General features: G+C 39.7%; 3 protein-coding genes and 1 pseudogene across 3 annotated transcripts; 1 reads left to right on the forward strand and 3 right to left on the reverse strand.

The window, feature by feature from the left end:
* Window positions 1-1,626: 1,626 nt before the first annotated feature.
* LOC137713775 (uncharacterized) lies at window positions 1,627-12,467 on the reverse strand (annotated as a pseudogene).
* Window positions 6,387-10,040, reverse strand: LOC137713134 (multiple C2 domain and transmembrane region protein 16). The gene has a single exon (XM_068452393.1). It carries the CDS (start codon window positions 9,761-9,763, stop codon window positions 6,593-6,595), a length of 3,171 nt encoding a protein of 1,056 aa, XP_068308494.1. The 5' UTR covers window positions 9,764-10,040; the 3' UTR covers window positions 6,387-6,592.
* A 1,170-nt stretch (window positions 12,468-13,637) lies between the features above and the next one.
* LOC137713194 (uncharacterized) lies at window positions 13,638-21,474 on the reverse strand. Its single transcript, XM_068452466.1, has 11 exons — window positions 21,186-21,474; window positions 19,806-20,358; window positions 18,601-18,778; window positions 18,269-18,497; window positions 17,675-17,814; window positions 17,141-17,430; window positions 16,763-16,975; window positions 16,178-16,660; window positions 15,215-15,880; window positions 14,194-14,718; window positions 13,638-14,107 (listed from the first exon to the last, which is right to left on the reverse strand). Exons 2-11 carry the CDS (start codon window positions 20,058-20,060, stop codon window positions 13,874-13,876), a joined length of 3,213 nt encoding a protein of 1,070 aa, XP_068308567.1. The 5' UTR covers window positions 20,061-20,358; window positions 21,186-21,474; the 3' UTR covers window positions 13,638-13,873.
* A 524-nt stretch (window positions 21,475-21,998) lies between these two features.
* On the forward strand, window positions 21,999-24,924 carry LOC137713210 (GPN-loop GTPase QQT2-like). Its single transcript, XM_068452487.1, has 6 exons — window positions 21,999-22,291; window positions 22,440-22,581; window positions 22,701-22,927; window positions 23,309-23,599; window positions 24,140-24,345; window positions 24,483-24,924. Exons 1-6 carry the CDS (start codon window positions 22,262-22,264, stop codon window positions 24,751-24,753), a joined length of 1,167 nt encoding a protein of 388 aa, XP_068308588.1. The 5' UTR covers window positions 21,999-22,261; the 3' UTR covers window positions 24,754-24,924.
* Window positions 24,925-25,251: the final 327 nt, after the last annotated feature.

The following is a 25,251-nucleotide window of genomic DNA, read 5'->3' on the forward strand; positions in this document are numbered from 1 at the left end:
GGGATCAATCGGGCGACTCGCCGCTGAAAGTTCACTGCAAATCCAAAGACGATGACCTTGGTGTCCATGCCGTCCCCCTTGCCGACTCCTACGAATTTAAGTTCCATCCAAACATATGGCGGACTACGCTATTTTATTGCAGCTTTGAGTGGCCGGGCCAATTTCACCATTTCGATATATACGACCAAGGAAGGGATGGAGGTTGTGTACTAGACGACAGCGTTTGTTTATGGCGGATACAAGTGAACGGACCGTGCAGGTTCAGCGGCTATACTGGCTCATATGATCTTCTGTACGCATGGAAGGACTAGTTGTTTCAAAATCAAACATTCTGGGGACAACTCTGTTGCAAGATACCCCAAGTGGAAATGTGGATCTTTACCGTTTCGAGATATGTAAGGAAAAAGGAGGGAAAAATAAAAGGCAATTCTAACATTGTGCTCTTTCTTGCATGTGCAGTTAAGTTGGCTAAAACACTGTGCTCATTTTTCTGTATAACCTAAATTTGAATCCTCATATCGTAATTTGTATTAGATTAAATTGAATTTCGATTGAATAAATAAAGTGGGATATATTAGTCACCAATTTTGTTGTGATCAATAACAAGTAAAAACTTCTTTCCGAGCTTCTACTGCAACTAGAATTTCTTAATTTGTCACGCTAATATATTAATATTGTGAAAGGAAATTATATTAGCAAAGCCAAAGTATTTAATTAATTAACAAGTGGCCCTCTAACACAATAGTGGAGAGGAGTGTTGCCCTTGCACCATGGCGTGAGTTCCAACCCTGTCGACATTCTAATTTAACATCTAATCTAACAAATTTATCGTTTGACAAAAAAATTAATTAATTATGATTGTGTCACTACTAGGAATGAGAAATCCTAATAGATTGTAAAAAGACATATATAACTTGCACCTCAAGCAATAACTTCGAATCAAGTCTCTTAATAAAGGATGATGTAAGACGCGCAGAGCGTCCATAGAAAAAAGGTTAGATCCTACAGTATATTTTGATTGTACATAAATATATCGTCTTCAAGATTGATTTAATGAAAAAAAGAAGTTAATAAGGAAATGAAATAGCATTTCCTATGTGAAAAGGAAATAAACAGCATAAAAATATTTTAAAAAAAAATTCGAAGGACAGAGCGAAAAATGGGTAAGAGAGTTACCTTGTTCAACAGGGTAAAATATCCAATCTCAAAGGGTTTGTGGTGTGTATATATTGGGGGGCAGCCGCCTAATCTGAGCCAAAAGAATTGTCCTCTCCCTCACTCGCTCTGATATGAGCAGCAGAGAAGGAACTGAACACACGTACAAGCAATTACTGGTAATGTCGAAGCCAGTGCTACGGAAGACGACGTGGATGGTATAGATTGGGACTAAGGTTGAAGAGCAAATCTTTTGCAACAACATTATGTAGTGTCATTGACTAGTTATCCTTTGAAGGATTAGCATAGAGTGAAATTTTATTAAACAAACGTTTGTCAAGAAACGCTTCGAGCCTCTTATCTTATTAAATAAACGGTTGTCAGTTCCAATCCTTCATTGGCAAGCAATACAACAGGACAACGAAATGAAGGGAAAAATCCATATTAAAAGCAAAATAAACTACCAAAACCGAAAAGGAAGAGTAGCTGCATGATTTTTTTAGTTGGATTTTTTGGGTGATGTAGTGAGCCCAAATCCAAAGGGGAAGAGAGGGTCATAATGTGCATCCCCAACATTCATAGGTAGTTGATCAACCGTTTTGAACCAAGTTCTAGAAAGCTTGCCAGTGAAGCCGTAGTCACCAAATAAAACATCAGCCACCCCTTGACCTTCAGTTCCTGGAAGCCAAGCTGCAACAAGAGCGTCAATCAGCAGAACAAATGGTTGAATCACATCAGGACGACCAGAGAGGATGATGACAACGCATTTCACAACCCCGCAAACATTTGTGATGGTGCTCGGGCCAGGTTCAGGTATCGTCAAATTTAAGCTCTCACCAATGGTCTCGGCATAAGGGTGTTCTCCTACCACAATGATGGCGTATGAGAAAGCATTCAACTTCACAAAGTCAGCATCAGGATTCTCCTTGTAGACAACTTCAGCTTTAGGATTCACTGTGTTCTTTATGGCAGTAAGAATTGTGGTACCTGTTGAAGAAAAATTAGCTTCATACGGAGCTTAGTAGGTAAATATTTTATAATATGACAGATCTCATAGGCAAACATGTCTGCAAATACATTATGTTTTATCCAGATTTTATAAAATTGGTTTTGATCGTATTATGAAACCTCCTCTAAATGTACCTTCAGTGAAATTGTTGCCACTTATTCCCTGCCACTCCATGGTCCACCCACCACACTGATAACCAAGATTGTCTGCATGACTGCCACCTACAAATATTTTTTATGCCTTCTTCGGAAGGGGTAGCAACAGCTTTTCAGCAGATTCACCGTTCTTTAGAAGCACTAGAATCTCCTCCCAGCTTCCCTAGCCAGTTCTCTGTGTTCCTGTGAAAGTAGTAATGCAAAAAATTACATTAAAGCCAATGGTTCCTCAAATAGGCCCATGACAAACTTAATGAGCAAAATTCTCTTTACTGCATCATCAATTCTGCTTACAGGAATGACTCCATTTTTTACCAGGAAGGTTAGATCGTTAATGAATTCTGTATACTTGTATGGAACCATGCACAGCATATACAAAAATAGGTGTTAGAAAGACAAATAACATCATCAATTATATGCAATTTAAAGAAGAAAACCAACATGTTTGTCAAACCATGCCAATGCCAGCACTGATTCCTGCTTGAATCGAATATGAGTAGTTGGCATGTGGTGGAGAGGTGATCCTATCAATACCCTCCCAATCTGGGATGACAAAACCCTGAAACAATGCACAAGGTTTTGAAATGGTTTTAGTTTTGAAATTGATTTTAGTGGAATCAAGAAAAGGCCGAAAGAAAAAGAACATCATAAAGATGACTTTACCCTGAATCGAAGAGCGTTCTTAAGGAAGCCAGTGATAAGATCACGATTAGCGTGCATCTTTACTCTGTTCCAGCTTGAGTAGGATACCATAATGGTTGCCACACCCTTGATAATTGAGTCATAGTAGCCTGGCATGTGAATACTGAGCAATCCGTGTTTGTTTATCACAGTATTATTCTCATTGATTCCCTTCATTGTTCCACCATCACCAACAAAATGCTTTGCACACGCTGCAACCCTTTTGCTACCAACAGAAAAGACCAAACATCATGAACAAAATACCTTCGGTGAAGTTGAAACTTTAGCTATTAAGGATAAAAATTTTGCTATGGAGGAGACTTGTTAGTACTAGAAATTAGTAAGTCAAAAGCCGAGGAATTAAAATTCTTACTTTCCTGCTACGAAGGGAACACCCTTTTCAGACTTGGCTGATATCTCCCCTTGTAAGCCAGGTATGATCTCATACATTGCTTGCACAATCTTGGGATCTTCACTGTAGCTTTCATAACATCGACCCCATCTCGGATCTCTGCAGACCTGCACGGACAAAATCAATATGGAGTTCAGTGCCAGCATAAATTGACTTGTGTTCATATCAATCATCAGATATGTACAGTTTATTTTAGTTACCGCTGTACAAGGTGCAAAGATGTAAGGAATGCCTGTAGCTCTAACTTCAAGCGCAGTTGCAGCTCCGATCCTTTCAACAAGTTCAGGATCCCTAGTTGATTTTAAGTTCGAGCAAGTTGATATCAGTATATTTACTCCTTGAATTTCATATGGGTTGATCTCTTCATACGACTAAAAGTTAATAGTCGAAAAAACGAATTTCCCTATTGCTACTAAATTCTAGCACAGTATCTACTTTAAATTCAATCAATTAGGATTACAAAATAAGTTATAGCTCAGCGATATGTTAGCAATGGAGAGATATCTACTTGCCTGGTAGCTCCAAGGCCAACATTGTGAGGAAAGATTGTTGCTTTGTAAACATTATTGTGGCCATGAACAGCATCGATACCAAAAATCAACAGAATTCCATGCCGAGTTGATAAAGAACCCTTCCGAAGATCATTCACCATGTTAATCCAAGTTTCTGCAGAATCCTTTTGTGGCGGAACATTCACAACCCCTCTTAATATACTTCCTGAACAAAACAAATTTCCTCTACCCTTAAAATCCAACTAATCTTCATATATATGCAGAAGGGCTGCTTCCATTCTTTCTATGTATATTTTATACAGAGACGAGAGAAAGAATAGTAATGGGTGCCAATGAAGTGCTTCTTCGTCACCTCAGGCGAAGCAACGCTGCAGTCTATCTGCACCATTTGGCCAATCTTTTCCTCCAACGTCATCCGGCTCAGTAGATCCTTGATTCGAGAATTCAATGGTTGTTTGGGATCTTTATATCTAATGTATTCTGCTTCTGCAATAGCTATGCAGAAAACTAAAAGAAACCCAACAAGAAGAGATTCCTAGCCATTTCCTGTTCCAAATATTTACACAAGAATGTAACGCAGCGCCCAATTAGAAAGCCACTTTTGAGGATGAATGTATAACAACAACATCACAAATTTACAACCAATACTAGAAAAGAAAACAGGTCTAAAACTAGAACATGAAAAGTAGAAAGCAACCACCGTATAATTTTCAAGAATTCAGGCAGCAAGGGAATAATAGTTGCGCGGTCGCGGTGCGACAGAAAAAAAATGAAAAACTGCGGCAAAAATTAGACTCGGAGAAAGGAATCAGAAGCACCCTTTGATCAAAATAGAAACAGAAGAGAATCCATTTTTCAAGCAACTAAAGACAATAAAACAACTGAGAAGCACAAGACACGAATAGTTTTGAGCTCCTCAACATTGCTCCTTAATCCTTCTTCCCCACCAAAACTCGAAATAAAGTTCGTTTATCCCCTTTAGCATCTGATAGTAAACTACCCGTAACGAAAATCTGAAACCGAACAAGAGACCAACTAAAAGTTTCCCTTTTCCAGAAACAAAAAATGGGAGTGATTAAAGAAGTTGCATGTACTAAAAAGTGAGAAGTGGGAACTTACAGAGAAGCAATGGAGTGGAGAGGCAATGAGCTCTATGTGTTCTGTGTAGAACTTGAAGGAATAGTGAGTGAGTGAGTGAGTGAAAGGCCTAAGAGAGTTGCGTGAAAAACGTGAAGTTTTGTTTTAACATATCAATATTTTTACACTAAAGAAAATGGGCGTTCGGTTAAGTTATATAATTAGTAGCCTAATTTGGTATCAAATTCGTTATTCACGATATTCGAATCTAAAACCTCTCACTTCACTTTTTCAAGTGAAGAGGAATATCACCAAACCATAGTACTAATTGACAATTTGATTGTCTCTTTCACTTTATTGAAATAGGACACGAACTTTTCCTGAAACGTAACTTTTTGTTTTTTTGTTTTGAGCAAAGGTAACATACATTACCAACAAACAGAACAAACACTACAACACAGAGGCCCTAAATGAACAACACAAAGGCCTAAGAACGAAAACACAAACAACCAACAGTGGCCCAACCAAAACTTGAGCCCAAAACACAAAACACACAGAAACAACCACAGCCGCTGCCACATCCGCCAAAATCGACGCTGCAACCACCAAAATAGCAGCCATGCATGTCGATCCAGTCAAATTCGATCCCCAAACAAAGCCACGCCTCACTGACACCGGCATCCAAGTCCAAGCTTCACGCCCAACACAGCTACAGACCCCAGAGAACCTGCAGCCAAGTGAAAGAAGCTCGTGGCAGTCCACGAGCAACACTGACAACAAGGGTAGATAGCAAAGAGAAGGTGGGGGGGGGGGGGGTGCAAGGAACGCTAGCACCAAATCAAAGCACACCAACTCGAAACACCGCAACCGATCGCGATAAAGGTTGACAGAAGCTGGGAAATTGGATGAAAATGGATGAGAGACAGCAGAGGGGAGAGAAAATGGCAGATCGACCAAGAAACCCAAGGAAGAAAACAGCAAAGAGAAGAGGAAAAAGAGAGGGAGAAAGGAACAAAAGAAAACCCACCGATCCTAGCTGGAGCTAGGATTAGCAGCACCGGAAATGAACTCGATCGGGAACCACTCACACAGATCGATGAGATTAACCTTCACACAGAGGGAAGGTCTCTCACGGAGAGAGAAAGGATTACGAATTGGAGTCTACTACAATCTTGAAACGTAACTTGCTTGCTTCTTCAATGTATTAGGATTAGAATCCACTAGAACAATGAACTGACTTGATGGATAATATTCACTATTTGCAATTTCTACTCAAGATATAGCGTATTGGAGTTAACGAAAGACGTCGTGCAAAAATGAGTGGAGTCATGTTTTTAAATTTATGTAGCCGACGTTATTTAGTTTGAGATAAAGCTTGTCTGTTATTGGAGTAAATTCTACACATGTATCAAAAAGCATTACATATGTAGATCTTACAAGAATTATAGATACACATGCTTATTAATGTTACTTCACTTTGCCTAACCAAAAGCAATTGATTATCCAAACATTACAAAACAGAAGCTTAAATTATCGACTCAAAACAAAAGCTTAAGCTTTATTAATTAAAAACGTGATGAAATAATCAATCTCACAAAAGGCGATCAGACAACGACGGAAGCCGTCGAATGAAGTTCAAGGCCGGCGACGGCATCCGATCACGGAATATCGGATGACGGAGATAATAGAACCCAAACGCCATCGCCACCATCTTGGACGGCACCACGTACAGTATCATCGCCACCACCAAACACAACACCACAAAGATCCCCGTCGCCCGCGGATCCCGCCACGTCACCAGCGCCTGAACTCGTTCCCCTTGCGCTGCAAAATCTCCCAGCACGGTCTGCACGCGTGCCCCCAACATCCTAAGCTTGTCGTACCTCGCCCGCACCACCTCATACGGCCTGTTGCTCGGCACCGCATCAAACTCCTCGTCCAGCTCGTCCCGGTCAACGTTGTCCGCCAGCGAGAGCTTCGGGTCAAAGTGCTGGAGTGGGGCCCGAGAGCGAAACCTGTAGTTCCACGCACCAATCACAAACACGTAAAACAACAGGGTGGGCACGATCAGATCCGGGAACCAAACAAGCAGCACCAGTAGCGCGTGCACCAGAATCGTTGCCATTGGTTTCTTCCAAGAACGCGTGTCGTTTATCCACGCTACGACATCCACAACCCCTGCTACGACATTGATGATCCGGAAATAATTGGCGCGCACTTTCCGCATGCTGAATCCCTGCGAGTCCGCGTCCAGCATATAAATCACAACCTCGCGCCCGAGCGGCGGTTCGGAGCGAGACAGGTGTGCGGCGACGATCTTAACCGCCGCCCTCCGCAGCAAGTCCTGTTGCATCACACCTAGCGGCTTTATGTGGTGCATCAATGGCAGTGAAGGCTGCGAGTACGCGTGGATCAAATCCAACGTCGGACACACTCGAACAAACCGTATGGCCACCTGCACCTCCCCCATTTTTTTCAAACCGGCGGGAGACAAAACCAACAGCGGATACGTATTTCCGTATACTCTACCCGTAGCCAGCGTCGAAATACGCACGCGGATCTTCCCGATACGAAAGTCGGGACGCGTGGCATCTGTCGAGCGGTCGATTTCGAATCCCGGTCCAGAGCTATCAAAAACGCCGATGCTCAACACCGTACACGGATCGTATACTTTAAACGTATACTGCTCGTTCCATTTGGGCTCCAAGCTATCGCACACGGTCCGTGTCCGTACCCATTTGGATCCATATTTTGCCACGCAATACGCATCCGTACATCCCTTACCGCTCACCGTCTTGACAGGTATCAAGTTCTTGCACCCGATGACGCCGAGCTCGACGGTGCCCAGCGGCGGCTTCCAGAGCTGCCTCGCGGTGGGCCGGTAGTCGCTGCACACGTAGGCCGCCTCGTCCATCACGTGATACCCGCCGTCGAAACAGAGGCGCAGGTGCATTCTGCCTCTGTAGGCCGTCCTCTTCTTCTGGTCTTCCTCGCCTGGGCTCTCCAATGTGAACCATCTCGAAGCCACTTTGCGGTCGTCGACGCGTCGTTCGATGGCGGTAAGGGGTATTGTCGCCACCCCCAATGTGACCGGTCCTTTCGCTAGCCGATTCTCTACAGTGAAAATTAAACGATCGCTGAACGGCTCCGCGGCTACGAACATCAAGTCTTGGTTCCACGACACCGTGCCGTTTCGGGTGACGGCGGGGTCGGTCTTGAGGGACTGGAATCCGAGCTGGGTTTTGACTTGGACAGATGACTCTGTCAACGACGGCGTCATGGGGAGAACGTCTTGGGCTTCGAGGACTGTTGCTCGGAGATACCACAGCTTCGGCGATTGATAGACTTTGGCTCGCGCGTTTGGGTTACCGGCTGTATCGGTCTTCCACGCGTCGGGAAACGAATCGTCCGCCTGGGTTCCCATCCACGTGGCGAGCATCAGGTCGCCGTTCATGCGGGCCCCGCCGCCCTCCAGCCTGTACCACTGCGGAGCCAAGGGGCTGTCGGGCGGGTCTCTCAGGGGAATTTCCGTCACGTCGAAACAGATTCCACCGAGGAAGTGATGCCCGGAGGCAACCTCGGAGGCGGTCGCGGGGTCAAACATGGGCGGGTCCCACACAGAAATTTCTAGGATGGAGGCGTCGGATTGGTCGGGGGATTGGCGGGCGAAGGCAAAGGTCTGGTCCCACTCGAAGCATTGGGTTTTTCTGGCGGGTTTGGACGTGATGTGGTGGTTGGCAGTGGAGATTTTAACGATCGGACTGCCGCTGGCGGGAAGGAAGCGCGCCTTCACCACTCGGACGAAGAGGTAGTGCATCTTCTCCACCAGATCAAACGACGGCCGATCCATCGACATGCTTTCTGTTGGCTCCAGCTGCGACGTATAGTTCATTACTGGTGGCCTTGGCATTGGCTGTGGGCCGCTGATTCCGTGGAATTTGAAATCTGGAACTGATTTCGATACGGCGGCTGCCATCATCTCTATTTCAGGTTGACGTTGCATGGCTGCTTCAGGTGGTGGCGGCGGGTCCCCTTGATCATGATTTGCATCATCAGTGGGTGGTGGTGGTGTTGACGTCGGCCCCGGTGGAGGATCAGATTGTACATCTTCAGGAGCTGCAGTTTCTGGTGGTGGCACCACCTCAGTCGGTGGTTCTTCGGCGGACTTCTCACCTTCCGGTGTCGGTGCTTGTTCTGCTTCGGGTGGTGGGTCCGCCTTAGTTTCCTTCTCGCCTGGTGGTGGGGTTGAGTCAGATTCTGGTGGCGGCGGCGCCTCGGACGACGGAGGCGGTGCAGTTTCAGCCTTTGGCTCCTCCACTTGAGGCGGCGGTGTTGGCGGTGCAGGCGGCGGGACAACCTCATCGACGTAATAAATCTTCAAGCCAATTTCACCTTGAATCCAACTAAAGAGGCTCTTCTTCTCCAATGGGAAATAAATCAAAGCCTCCTCGCCTTTCTTGACAAACTGAGTGGAACTCAGTCGGATCCTCCCGAGGAAGTTGTTCCTCCGGGTGGGTCCGTAGTTCTTGTCGTGGTGGACATCGAGCTCCAGCACATCCCCAAAAACATCGGAAGGCTTGCTAACGTTGAACTCGAGCAACTCGTTCCACACGGGGTTTAGGTCTCGTATCTTTGTCTGCGTCCTCTTCCGCTGCCCGTAGTAGTCCATCACCACGTACGGGCTCGACGTGCCGTGCCCATCTTTCGGCGACAGATTTCGAGCATCGACAACCTCAACTATCAGTTTCCGTATGGTAGCCATAACGTTGGTTCTTGAGTGATCAAAATGTCACAGAAAATGTGTAGCTAGCTTTGGTACTGTAGACTTTCTTAGCTAGCTACTATTATACTTCATTCGAGTAAGAGAGAAGAGGCATCATGGTTATGGAGAGAAGCTATAAATCATGTTAAGTAAAGTATGAGGGGAGAGATTCTATCCTGTGACCGATTGCATATCTCGAATTCTCTACTTCTCTCATCACTTCATATATCGAGAGATAAAAAATACAATTGATTACACTTGAGATTTTACCATATAAAATTGACGTTTTTTACTTTATTTTTGGTGTAGCAAAAATATTAAGTAATGCATGAGAGCAAGGATTTTATCATATCAATTGTATATTTTCATCACTTTACTTCTCTCATCACATTACATGAGAGAGATACAACTGGTTAGCCGCATGACAGAGAAGTTTCTTAACTTCTTCATCTTTTACCTATTTAATTCACTACTTTTTGTTATATATACATATATACATGTCTTTTAATTCTTTTGGTGCAGAAAAAATGGAAAAGAGAACGATAAATGGGAAACAGAGGTAGTGGGATTCCAGTTGGGTGGGCAAGTAAAGGATAAAAGATAGGAAGGAGGAGGAGATAGGGAGATAAGAAATCTAAAGGTGCTTAACTTCATCCCCAAGAAGCTTTTATTTTTATTTTTTCTTGATGTGTAAGGAGCTTTAGACTATCTAATTTCTTTTGCTTGTTATTAGGAAATACTTTTCTTTATTAAACTCAAGATTCTGTCTCTCAAATATAAACCTTTTCCTTTTGGCCAATACCACAGACATACAAATTATACCATATCGTATATATCTGTAGCCAAATGATATATATATACACACACACGCTTTTGACACATATTTACACTTATGTTGTAGGTCGCACTTCGCAATATCTTTCAACAATTCATACCGTCTATTATGAACATCTTAATGGTTTTAATTTAATTTTATTTTATTTTTGCAAGAATCATTTATGAATGATGTAGTAAGATAAAATATAAACAACTTTAACTGTTGAAATACATTACAAAATGAATTCTACAAAATAAGTGTCAAAATGTGTGAGAGAGGATCCTCGTCGGATCCTCTAATCACATTCATTTATCATACATCGTACTGTCAGTTTTTGTCAGGTACTGTTTATATTTAATTTTAAATAAAAAAAAATTACAATAATTTCTGACTGCACAATATACGATGAACAAATATAATTGAAGAATTCTCAAATCCTCACAAAAAGAATCCTCCTAGAAAATATGTTTCCGGATCTAACCCCTATATATATAATATATATATATATATATATATATATATATATATATATAAAGTAATGGGCAAGCTTTTTTTTCAAAGATGAATAGCTTTTGTGTCACCGACCGCGGATTTTGTCACCCCCAACTACATTGCCTTTTAATGATAACTGGAAATTTGACAAAGATGACTCGTTCACACATAGGCTATATGGCTACAAGCCAATCACCCAAACCTTTCCCACACTTCGATAAATCTAAAAGTTTGATTCCATCGAAGAGTGATTGGTGCTCCTGACACAGGACAACACACAGATTCAATCTAATTTGGAAGAGTAATATTGAAGAGGATAAATTTTTAAAGTAAAATTTGTAAATTAAATAATGTGGTTAAAATTTGTAAATTAAATAATGTGGTTCTTTGTGAATGAATTATTAATTAAGTATTGATTCACATGTTTATTTTTTATTTACAAATTTGGTTAAAATTTTGGTCTCCCTAACATTATCCTAATTGAAATTATGTAAATTGTAAGATAGGCAAATCATGAGTTTTTTTTTTTCTTAAATTTTTTGGAGAACATCATGAGTATTTTTTTAGTTGCGTATATCTTGTAAAAACTCAAGGGTTCTAATTTTTACACACCCAATAGTTAATCAACAATGCTCAACTATCGCATTTTTCACAAAAATTGTGAGTTAATTCACTGGCTTTTGTTCAAATATGTGAAGTTTTATGAAACCATCATAAAACCTTTTATCATATTTTACGTGTAGAGAATGAATTCCACATGAATATAAGTATTAGACCTTGTTAGACTCCATGTTAGAACTGAATGCAAAAAGTAACAAATTTTTGGTAAAGTGATAAATTTTGCCTCAATATTTAAAAGATAAAGCGGAGTAAAGTCTAGACATTAACTATGTCCTCCGTTGCCCATGACAATTCCTTTATCTTGAAGGACATACTTATCTCAAAACGGGTGCTTCTATCAAATAGGGTGCATTTCTTCAATCGGAACACCTTTAGTTTAACTTGTAGATGAAGAGATTCATGATGAGGACCCAGATCGCAAAGAAGAAAAACGTCCCAAACTTTAAGTAACAAAGCATTTTGATGAAACTTGAGCTAAGGAAAATGTGAAGATCATGTTGGTGGTGATCTCGATGGATTCAGCAGCTGAATTTACTTCAAGAGGGAAAATTTAACTTCGCACCATCCAGATCCAAGATCATGGAAATCCACCAACCTAGAGTCCCCAAAACCATGCAAATCCACCAACATATGCAGAGATGTCGTTCATCAAGACATACAACAAACCCCTTTGACAATACACCAAGGTTGCTACTAACCCTAAATTGAATAGCAATTGCAATCCTAATAATCACCTATTAATGCCAAGAAAAAGAAAGTAAAAGAAAAAGCCATCTTAAATTGAGTTTGTTCTTTATGAAAATTATGAAGAAAAAAGAAAAGAACAAAACCTAAGAAATAAAAGTAACTAAACGTGAGTTTGCAAGATACTCATTTTCAACATTCGACGGAGCTAATGAAGATGAGATTGAAAGAATGGAATTAAGAGTAGAAAGATAAGTGCATTATGCGAGACATGATATTTATAGGGAAGCCTTTGGAGATTTACTAATCATACTTGAATAATTAGTAATCTCATCCAGATTTTAGATGTAAAAACCCAAATTGCCTTATAGTTTGATTTTTTGTTGAACACGATTTTTTGTTGAAGACACTATCTCATCTCTATAGGTTTTACTTGTCGAGTTTGACGTTATATTTGACTCTCTATGTCTCTGTAAGTTTTGCAAGTTAGAGAGCATAGTTAATTTCTAGTTTTCTCCAATATCTCAAACTAATTAAAGTCTATTTTTCATTTCTAATTCAGTCTTCTGTTTGACATATGAATGTGCATCTATCAACTTAGTACGCAACTGCATAAAGTTTGCTATCATGAAAATATGATTACTTTTTTAAGCGAAAAAAAATATGATTACTTTAAAAGACATATATGTTGCATGATATATCAACAAAATTTGCATAATTACGTTTCTTTACATTCCAACAAATTTTGTTATTTTTATTTCATTTATTTTGCACTATTAGTTCATGAAATGACCAAAACGTAAATAAAATCTAATTTTCATGCAATTTAGTGTAGTCATAGCCTCCTAGAACCTTGAGTGCTAAGGTAAATGAAAATGTTAAATGCAAGAAGAACCAAAAAGACTCGGACTTGTTTCATCATGCCCCTGATGCTTGGACACCACTAAACCACAATATTAAGTGGGCACTTGTTTTGTCATGAATTTTCCTAATTATTTTTTTTCGTTCTTTTTCTAATTTTGATATTTGTTTTTTTAAATATCTCATTAACCATTTTGTGAAAACTATTTGTGTATGAACTTTGTATTCTGTTTTAATGTCATATTTCTAAGGGGAAGCAATACAATTTCATTATTCTAAATCCTTGCAAAAACACATAAAAATTGAAAGAATGAACAAGTATTTCAACAATAAAACTTATATTAAATGGGCGAACCGCAAAACTACCGTAAATAAAATCACGGAAAAAATAATTTGAACTAAATTTTCCAATCGGAAAAATAAACTTTTACGGATTTATTGACATTATATAGTTTTATTATGAACAAAACTCCCTGAATTTAAAGTCTCAAGGGAGCATGAGAAGAAAACAACGGCTACTTTACGGATTTGAAGGGATGATGTATGTGCAAAGCTAAATCTATACAGTCAAACTTACAGCATTGTGTTAACCCAAAATGTAAATCAAAGGAACAGGGAGATGCCTAGATTTCTACCTAATTTACGATCGGCTTCTTGACAATCTTAACACTGTCGTAGAAGCGCCTAAGCTCCTTCATAGCCTTTTCCTCGATCTGAATTGACCGAATTGGTGATGGTTGATCTACCTCCGGTTTGAACCAGCGGTTCACTCCGGAAGTATCCAGTGGCGATCCCTGACCACTTGTGACTGAGAATCCGGCGGTTTTTGTCTTTGGACTGTGGGAAACACTCTGGTGTTGCTTTCCTTGCTTTGAGACGTAAAAAGACAGGTAAGAGTTCTGTAAGCTATATGCAGGAAAACATGATATATGAGAAAGAGGTGCAAGTCATATACCTGCTGCATTTGGATGTCCCTAAGAGATGGCCGGGAAACAAGGGGAGGAGTTCCTGACGCAGACCAAGGAGGTGTACCTCTTTCTCCATCAGATGCCAGTGAAGTATGGGCTGAGACCAATGGTATTGGCTTGGAAGGTAAAAACGAACTCAGTCGAATCTTCCCATCGCTTCTCGCATCAGAAGGATCTTCCACGTGATTTTTGTTCCTAGTTGACCGAGTCTCCTTGGTTTTGCCTTGCTCATCCTGAATCTCACGAAGGGATGCAAAACCTTTGGAAAATTTAGCCCCACCCCATGCAGGGCCTTCACTTTTCGGAGATGGTGGAGGTGGTGCAACAAACTTGGGGGCATCATCAAGAGCGCCACTCAAGAACATAGAAAGCCCACCCTTTTTATTCTTCTTCTTGGAAACTACTGGTGAAGAACACTTGTTATTTGTTAGGTTGAAATTGTCCTTCTGAACACACAAAGCTGACTCCTGATTGGTTTGGCTTGTTGCAATCTCTTCAATCATGACATCCTCCTATCACACGTAAAATTTCAAACAACTTAGAAAATGAGATGAAATGCTCAACACATAATTCAAAACTTCTGTTCGCACTAAGTTGTATAAAATATTCAAAAAAAAGGCAAGGATCACAAATATTTAAGAAACGCAAGTTCTAATATTGAGTGAATAGCATTGCAAGATCAAGCTAAAGGAATGTGCTAGGGTGTGCTCCTTGACGTTTAATTTATATACATTTTCCCATCTAGGTGGGGTGAAGTGATAGGAAGTAATAAAGGGAAAGGTCAAATTCAAAACCTCCATCTAGAAAACGATTAATTATGAACATGTTAAACCCGTGAATCCTTATTATCAATAAACTGAAAAGATTCCCTATCCCATTTGAAGTTTCAAACATCTCAAAAGAAAAAACAAATCATCTCAACATGAGCTGATAAATAGATTTGTAGACAATAACCATAATTTACTCAATCTCGATAAGCAAATTAATTCAAGAAATTGACAAGCTCACCATATTCTTTGAGGTTTGAGAGATTTCGATATTCGAAAAACCATTTTCATGGTCTGGTTCTACTTCATTTCCTAAAAAACACGACCCCATATCCACTTGTGTTGCCATCTTTTTGTTCCTTCTCCTCTGTTTTTTTGATGGCTCAACCTTTTTGTTCCCTTTTCCATCTACCAAACCTGATGATGGTGCCCTCAACAGTGGTGCCTCAACTGGAACACCAAGCTCCGCCAGCGAGCTCTCTAAAGATGACCTTGTTTCAAGCTTTGCAATTTGCTGGTTATCAAGAACTTGCCCCCTAGACTGTTTTGCTTCAAGCATCTCAATCTGCTGCAGCTTTTTCCACAAGGCTCGAACTTGCTTTTCAATATTTGAGTCATCTTTGGGTTGAAGAAAGGATTCTGTCCTTTGATGGATATTACTTTTCCATACGGATTGCTCTGTATGGCCATTGCGTGTCCTTTGAACCTCAGCCTCACTATCTTCCTCTTCAGTACAAATAATAGCAGGCAAAGTAGCTGTAGGAGTTGGGAGACGACGGTAACTCCATGGTTCAGATGACCTAAGGTCCAATACATTTTCAAGGTTAGCCAGAACATATGGTGAAGCACTAGCAATAGCTTGTGATGATACCGTAAAAATATAGTCAAGGTTGCGTATGGCAATTTCCTGCGATTAAAAAAAAGAACAGCTTCAATAACATGTAAAACAGAAAGCTACAATAAATTTCCTCACAAGTTGCAAAACCAGAAGCATAAGGCAATGGTGCAGCCCAAATATCAAATGTTTTTTGGACAAATTTTAGGCAACACAAGACCTATCTGATAATTTTAGCTATCAGTAATACGTCCACCCAACCACACACACAGAGACACACAGGGAGGGAGAGATTCAAATCGGGTACAATTTGAGACAGATTACAAGTTTCATAACTTTTCCTTCATATATCAAGCAGTCAAAGAATACCTCACAGTACTTCCGCAAATCATCCGCCACAAGTGAATCGGCAATTTCAAGCAGTTGAATAGTATTTCGTGGCTCCACTAGATTATCTGCAGCCACTTTTTCACAAAGACTTTTTAAGCTTGGTATGGCCTTTATCCCAGCATCATCATTTTGGATAGTAGGTAAAAGATTATCAGACTCCATGTCATTGAACATAAGATCTTCATCAAGCTCTTCTAGCTCGTCTTTGACATTTGACTTCTGCTTCTGAGGGTTATTGGAAGTAAAGGCAGGGTGATAAAGGGAGCCAATAATCAACAAGTGTGTTTCGCCTACAGAAACTGAACTAGCCCGCTTTGTACCATGTAACCGAGATGCAACCGGTGGCTTATCCTTACCTTTCTTCCCATCCCACATGTAAATATCACCTGTAGCCGTAACTGCAGCAGTCCAGTATTTCCCTGCAGATATGTTCACCATACTTCTTCCACCCAATGAATACAGCTATACAAACAAACAAAAGAACACAGAGGAGATTAGTGCTTTGACATGCATCGCCCAAAGGATAAGACAATCGACAACATCACTAGTTTACTAAAGTAAAACCTGCTGGCATCTGAAGTCCGTATCTGATGACACCCAATAAAATAATGCGCCATCATCTGTCAGGGCTGTGCTATGTACCATCCCTGCAGCTATAGAGACCACATGAAGCCGTTCTTTGCGATGAAACTTCAAAGTGGCAGTTCCACTCTTTTTCAAGTTTCTAGCAATTACAACACGTTTTGGCGTAACAATTCGATGACCCCAAGTGTATACCTGGCACATAAATACATACAGGATTAGGCTCAAATAAAGCAGATGGAGGAAAGTTTTCACAAGATCCCAGATAAAAGCATAGTATCTAAATGTATCGGAACTGAATACCAGAGATAGTTCTAATGTTTGAGAAGAAAATGCAATTTTCAATCAGGTTAAATTTACCTCCCCATCAACTCCCAAAACAATTGTGTGATATTTTGCTGCTGCAACCCCCTTAAAAACCTTGCCTTTCAAGGATTCAACTAATCTTGGAGTGTAGTTTGATGCAGAGTTAGATGTACCATAGCCTAACTGACCCTCCCTATTGCAGCCCCATGTGAAAACTTCACCAGCATCGGAAACAACAGCAGTGTGCTTGTTGGCTGCAGCAACTTCAACAATTTTTGACCTAAGATAATTCACTCTACGAGGAGTAGGTTGGGTATCCACAGAAGTGTAGCCAAGCTGACCCTCTGCACAACATCGTGTGAATAAATCAATTTTAGTCCTCAATCTCAGCAATAAATTGATCACAGATGAACCATTTATTAATGCCCAAATACATTAAAGGAAACAAATCAATTCTCTTACAAGTTGAATTGTGAATGTAGCCATTGACTAAAGAAGACAAAATTTGTGTTTCTTTTATTATGATTAGTAAGTAATTTGAAATATCAAACCCTTTTAGTTGGCAGTTTAAATCCCCATATGATTTACCTCTGTTGGATCCCCAGGTGAACACTTCCCCACCCTCCGTAGCAATAACGGTGTGATGTTTAGCTGCCGCAATTGCCTTCACCCGACGGGACCCTATACCAAAAGTCACCTGACGCGGTGTGATAACTGCAGCTTGACCGCTGAAATGCATATAATAAAATGGATCTGACTGGCGATTCACAAAAGGTATGACCAGATAAAGCAAGGAGATTTCAACTGATTAGCCATTTTTTTAGCGAAAGGTGACAAAATTCGACCACTACTTCATACTGTGAATAAACCTACAGAAATATAGGGCTTTTTTTTCTTGCATCTCGTTTTTTTACAAGTTCAAGATGAAAATTTCCTTCGCCATAGAAACTACATTCCTACTCAAATCATTTCTTATTTTCCATGAGGACAAGCATATTCGTGTACCCAATACCATACATGGATATATAATGGTAGGAGTATTACACACTTAAATTTAGTTATGTTAAAGAATTCAAAATTGTCCAAACAATTAGCACATTAAGAACTGTTGAGTACCTAATTTTATATATTATATGGAAATGCTAAATCAACCAAGGTTAAAAGTATCCTAAATGTTTATACCTGTGTATATCAAAATCAGGGTGACCAAGTCGTCCTCCTCTTCCAAATCCCCAAGTGTAGACTTCTCCTCGAGAAGTGACTGCCACGCTATGGAACTTAGCAGCAGAAACCAATTTGATTAAAGAACCACGAAGAACATCAACCTTGCATGGTAACTTTTGTATGTGCGCATTTCCAGTTCCAAGTTGATAGTTTGTACCACTTCCCCAACTATAAACCTCTGTAGTAACTGAAGACAACGACAGGAATCAGCTAATCTCTAAGCACAAGTAATATCAGTCTGAAAAAACATAAGATCCTCAGAAACCTTGGCAAAACACAGCGGTAGATACCAGAATTATCTCCATTTTGAAGAGCTTGCATGACAGGCCCAGATAGGAGATCGATAGGTGTTCGAAATTTAGAATCCTCTAGTGTGATAGAAGCACCAGACTGGAGAAGTATACTTGCCACTGCAAGATGACCAAAATGCAGAGCTCTGTGAAGGCTACTCCATCCAGATTCCCCATCCTGCAATAAATGATATGAATGGCCATGCAAATCATAAAAACCAGTTTCCATATAAAATGAAAAGTACAAATGAACCCCAACCAAAACACAAAAGTATCACAAAAACTATCAGTTCATTCTGTTATATAAATGAATCATACTTTCCTGGTCAAGGTGTTTGAGATAATTGGGAGTTAGAGCCTTCACCACAACATAGAAGATTAAAAAAAAAAAAAAAAAAAAAAAAGAAAAAAAAAAAAGAAATTCACAAAGTTGTCACATGCTTTGCAGATGAGGCCCTATTGTAAAAATTAATGGCTAATATTTTTGAACTGTAGTTATCTAAAAATCGAGTATTTACTTCTTTGCCTTTTTTACATGGTAAAAACTTACAAACAACAATCAGTCTTATCTCACTAAGTGGGGTCAGCTGTATCTAGGACACCATTGTGCTTGGTTTTGTGCCAAGTCTTCTGTTAGCTCCAAGTACTCCATGTCTTTTCATAAAGTCTCTTTCCAAGTCCGTTTAGATTAGCAATTTACTAGATTATATCATGGTAGTTAGATTATATCCATGGTCTCAGTTGCTTTATTTCTCTAATAATTTGTTATTTCCTATAAAATTTACTTAACTGCAGGTCAGATTAACTGAATTGTACGGAAGTTACAAAGTACATGCAATAAGAACTTTCATATAATATAGCAATAACATTACAACTGAATTGTATGGAAGTTTATCGCTGATAGTTACTTTAACAACAACTTCAGTCCTAAATTTCAGGAAAGGTCACTCCATAGTGTACTTAATCCTTTCTATTTTGAAGGATTTTTCCCTTTCTTTCATTTATTGTCATCGTCGTTCCTCTTCTACAAAGTGAATCGGCATAATTTAAAAGGAAAGTTTAATTTTTCAACTTTTACAGGTGCATGAGTGAAGTAATGATAAATAAATAAATAAATATTAATCATATAAAACAAACAGCTTAACAACCACTAGCAACAACATAAAAAGCATTCATGTCACGAAAAGATCGGTAAAGCAACAAACCCTAGCATCTGGGTCAGCACCAGCTGCAAGAAGTGTCCTGACAATGGGAAGGTGATTTCTCCATGTTGCAATATGAAGAGGAGTGAGACCAAAAATATTTCTTGAATTTATATCACCACCACTCTTCTTCAGTAAACCTAGTGCTGAATCCACATCAGCCAATGATCCTTCACGCACAACAATGCACAGATCTTTCTGGGTTCCAGTCGACAGAAATTTGCGAGCAGGCTTTTGTCCTTGAGGCGAGGCTTCCATTAGTCTAAAAAGCAAGGCTGAATGGCACTATGTAACGATTAATATGTTGTCACTGCCAGTTAATGACCAACCAACGATGGAGGTGTTGAAGTTGGTGTCGTCTAATCCATGTTCCAGTTGATTTCCAATCTAACATCTAGAAATCCAAGTAGCTATATCATCATCAACATCCTTGTGTTGAACACAATCCCCTCACGGACCCCAATCTCCGCTTCTCCGACAAACAGAGATATTCAATAGACAAGAGACTGTATTCACAGTTACTCTGACAGTACAATATACCCTTCACGCCGACCAACTGAAACAAATTTAAAACAACATTAACAACTAAACCAATTGCATGGATTGCCAAAAAAGGTTTTTTTTATCTGTCATACAGCTACACCCTGAATGACTGCCAATTCCATCTTAAAAAATGCTAGAAACGAAAGTAAAATTCTACCCCGAGGTATGTAGATTCTTTTTTTTCACAGATTGGCAATTAATGGTAAGATCACTGTATGAACCACATTGCTAATCTATTTTCAGTATAAAATATAATCCATCTATACAAGACTTGTTCTTTCTATGAACTGAGATCTCAGACAAAACAACTGAGACCTACTTCTCATCAGTTGGCTAATAGTCCAATGACAAACCGAAAGAAATGATTTTCGACTCAAAACGCAAACTTTAACACCCAATCGACTCAAAATTCAAACTTTAACACCCAATCGACCCAAATGCAAACTTCTACACAAAATTGGCTCCCCCAAATGTACGGATCAAGTTATAATTTTCAAAACCCACATAAAAGTTCAAATAAAAGAAAATTCACATGAATTTGAAGAGTACCAATCAAACCAAAACATGCCCACCACCAGAAAAAAGGATTTCATAGAAGAAAATGAGCACGAAACTAACACGACTAGAATGGCAAGAACAGAAACGTGACCCAACTAACCTCCAAAACATACCGAGATACCAGAAAACAATCAATACCCATTTTCCAGAAACTACAATAAATCACAAAAACAGAGATAATAAGCTCAGAAATTAACTCACCAACTCAACTGCATCGCATCAAAATTCCAAAATAAACCGTTAAAATTTACCCAAGAAAATAATAATACGAAAATAAATCACCTGTTTTCCTCTGGGGGAAGAGAGAGAGAGAGAGAATTTAAAAAATCTGTTACTCTGTTGCTGTTGCGTTCTGTTCTGTGAATCGAAACGGAGAATATCCTCAAAGGCATAAACGCATAAACGCTTCAGATCGAGCGGAGATAACCGAGTCTTTAACTAGAAGGGCATTTTGGGGATTAGAATAGTTGGGTGAAGAAAAATGTGGTTGTACTCAGAGTTGACGGAGATGGCGTTGGCTTGCGTGCGTGCGTGCGCGCGCGAGAGGTGGGTGGTCTGATCAGCTCTATTCCGTTCGGTGAGGTCTCTCTCCCCGTTTGACATGGGCTTGCTCTTTAAGCCTTACGTGTCTCTTTTCCTCGCACCCTTTTCATTTTTTGGTAAATCCTTAGGTGATGTTAGTAAGAGAATATTCTTTGTGTATTAGCATACAGCGGTATATCGTATATCATTATTATACATGTAGAAAAGAAAATTTTTATTTCTCAAATGCTTTTTACTTATATAATGACATTAGATATTAAAATATATCATTTCATGTTTTAAGCACATTGCAAAATCGATCAGGAAATCTTCCACTCACGCTTATTATTAATTGATTTGTCGTTCGTCATCCATATGTACTTAACTGGAAAAAATATTTTTGCATTTCAGATGATACATTTTTTAGCTATTTTTTTTTAAATAATGAAATGATACACGCATGGTAAAACATGAGTTTGGGTGGTATATTATCAAAAATTATTGGGTGGTAAATTATCAAAATTTTAATACTTGGGACTTCAGAAGGGCATTTGCGCAACTCCGTCAAATAATTTCGAGCCCCTACGACGTCGTACAGAATGATAAAATGCATAGGGTTTCAGAATTTGCGTGAAATACGGGTGAAATAGTTCCCAAATTACAAGACTTTTACTCCACAGCCGAACCTCCCACAGTTGCGCCGCAGCTCACAGCGTCGCGGCTCTACTTCCGACCATCAGAGAAACCCGGCAACTCTCCTTCACCCAATAGAAATTCATTCCGATTCCCAGAAAATCAATATCAAATTGCGGGAAGGAAGTGGCACGCCAGCTCCCATGGACTCGGAAAACTCATCCGCCGTTAAAGTACTCTCTATGTCTCTCTGTCTCTCTCTCTCTCTCTCTCTCTCACTTTCTCTCATTCGCGCTCTAGGGTTTTGTTTGTCAAGTTCTTAGCTTTATTGAGTTTTTGCTTGAATTTTGATTAAGCTTTGGTGTGTTTGATTTTGCTCAGAAGAATGAGGGGAAAGAAGATGAGGAGCTTACTAACTCAATGAAGAAACTACAATTTGAGGAATCATCATCCGGTTCAGGGCAGGCATCAGTGTCTAACTTCAAGAGAAAACCGGTTATTGTAATCGTTATCGGCATGGCAGGTAACTTCATTGAATTAGGTTGTTTTACTTTATTCATTTTGGTTCCTAGTTTGGTGAATAATTGTGTTATTATGTGACTACTCGATTAAGCGATTGAATGTGTTGTGGGTTTCGATTAGGGAGCGGTAAGACAACCTTTATGCATCGGTTGGTTTCGCACACACATGAATCCAACATTCGTGGATACGTGATGAATCTCGACCCAGCTGTGATGACTCTCCCGTTTGGTGCGAACATTGACATTCGGGATACTGTTCGGTACAAGGAGGTGATGAAACAGTTCAATCTTGGACCAAATGGTGGGATTTTGACTTCACTCAACTTGTTTGCTACCAAGTTTGATGAGGTAAAAACTTGCTTCTGAATCTTTGCCTCAAATCATTTTGTTCACTTGAGCATTTGGAAAGAATCGTGAATGGGATATGGCGCCCTTTTTTTAACTATCAACCCATCTTCATAGGCATTTGGAAGAGTTTTGTATCACATGCATAGTACATCAGATTGTAATTTTGGTGATTTCATTCAGTAACTTTGTATAATGTATTGCATCGTTGGGCTGAGTACTGGTTCTACTTGTTCAATTTGTTTCCAAATACATGGCCATTTTGGTTGGATCCATATGTCTAAGCTCTTAAGTGGTTCTTGTATCTCATGCTTTGTCTTATTTGCTTCATTCTTTTTTCTCATTTATTAAGAATGAAATTGTCATCATGATCTTCAATTTCAGGTTGTCTCAGTCATTGAGAAGCGAGCGGATCAGCTTGATTATGTTCTTGTGGATACTCCTGGTCAGATTGAGATATTCACTTGGTCCGCTTCTGGTGCTATCATCACAGAAGCATTTGCTTCAACGTTTCCCACTGTAATCGCTTATGTGGTAGATACGCCTCGTTCAGCTAGCCCAGTCACTTTTATGAGCAATATGCTGTATGCTTGTAGTATTCTTTACAAGACAAGGCTGCCCCTTGTGTTGGCATTCAACAAAATTGACATTGCTCAACATCAATTTGCTTTGGAGGTATGTTTTACAGTTGTAGTTGTGTGGGAATGCAGGCAGGAGATAGCATGCAGACATAGACTGATTAGACATATACATAAGCACTTTAATGACATACTCACATCGTTTAAGTGCTTGTATATGGTGGGTCTGCAAGCTATTAGGGTAAACCATAAATTAAGCCAGTTGCCCACTATATAAGCAGTAGATGGTTTCAGGAATATATTGCTCAGCCCTAGTGGTAGAATCTGTCACAAACTCGGGTGGTTTATAGTTATTCGAGTTTAAATATTAAACGAATGTATAGATTGTGGAACAATGCTTTTAGGGGGCAGTCTGTCATGCAAAACTCAGTAGTGACAGGGAGCAGAGCATAAAACAATCACCGGTATTATATTATGCCATTTTTTCTAGTAGAATAGCTCTGTTCAACCTTATTATGATTCAAGTGTTGGAATACCATTTGAATATGCCCCCGATTTTAGTAGCTTGATGGAAATAATTGAAAATTTATATTGAAGAATTGTAGTTCTAGTTCTGAAAACTGCTGTGTTCATGCAGTGGATGGAGGATTTTGAGACATTTCAAGCAGCAGTGAGTGCAGATAGTTCATACTCTTCAAATTTGGCTCAGAGCCTCTCCCTTGTGTTGGATGAATTCTATAAGAACTTGCGGTCTGTTGGAGTGTCTGCGGTTACTGGTGCTGGAATGAAGGATTTCTTTAACGCCATTGAAGCAAGTGCTGACGAGTACATGGAAACCTATAAGTAATGCATGAACTTCACGAACCTACCTTCACTTTATGCTACAATGCCACAGTGGGAATATGTTTATGATGTTGGTCAAAATTATGTATATATTTGATTTAGTTTTCATAATTAGGCACTTCTTATTGTTTGTGTAGGGCTGATCTGGACAAGAGACGGGCAGAGAAGCAACGATTAGAGGAGGAACACAGAAAGGAGAACATGGAGAAGTTGAGGAAGGATGTGGAGAAATCCAGGGGAGAAACTGTGGTCTTGAGCACTGGTTTGAAGGACAAAGATGAGAGGGGTAATGCCATGATGGATGAGGATGAAGAAGATGAAGTCGAAGAGGAAGATGAGGTTTTTTCTGAAGATGAGGAAGGTATAGATGAAGATGAAGACGAAGAGGTTGGCAGGTTCTCGTTTTAGTGATGTTTCGTTGCTGGCAGATGTTATTTGGATTGTAAGTATTAACTCACTAGTTGGTAGTTACCAAGGGAATGGATGGTATCACTTGGGGTGGACGTTGGTTGAGTATTTTCATCAATTTGTTTGGATGTAAACTTTGTTGGTGAAAATGCAATGAAGTTGGTTGTACAATGCATGTATAGTCCATCTAATTATTTCGCTACGATAATCATGATTATAATTTTAACGAGTTTAATTTCGTGAAAGAACCACTGATCATTTCCTCTTTTTACCTTAAAAAAAAAAAAAGTTAATTAGCTCCCTTTCCTCGTTCCAATTGTGTAGTGAATTTTCATCGCACACATCACAAATAGTTAATTTCTTAAATCATAATTTAAGGAGTATCTTCTGCAAAAAATTAACTTAATCATTAAGAACCGTTCATTTACTTGATAATGACTTAATGATCTCTAATTTGATTATATTCTTAAATGGTGACGAGAAAATGAACGACTATAC

Source organism: Pyrus communis, chromosome 13 (genome assembly GCF_963583255.1).
Source record: "Pyrus communis chromosome 13, drPyrComm1.1, whole genome shotgun sequence".
NCBI classification, from domain to species: domain Eukaryota; kingdom Viridiplantae; phylum Streptophyta; class Magnoliopsida; order Rosales; family Rosaceae; genus Pyrus; species Pyrus communis.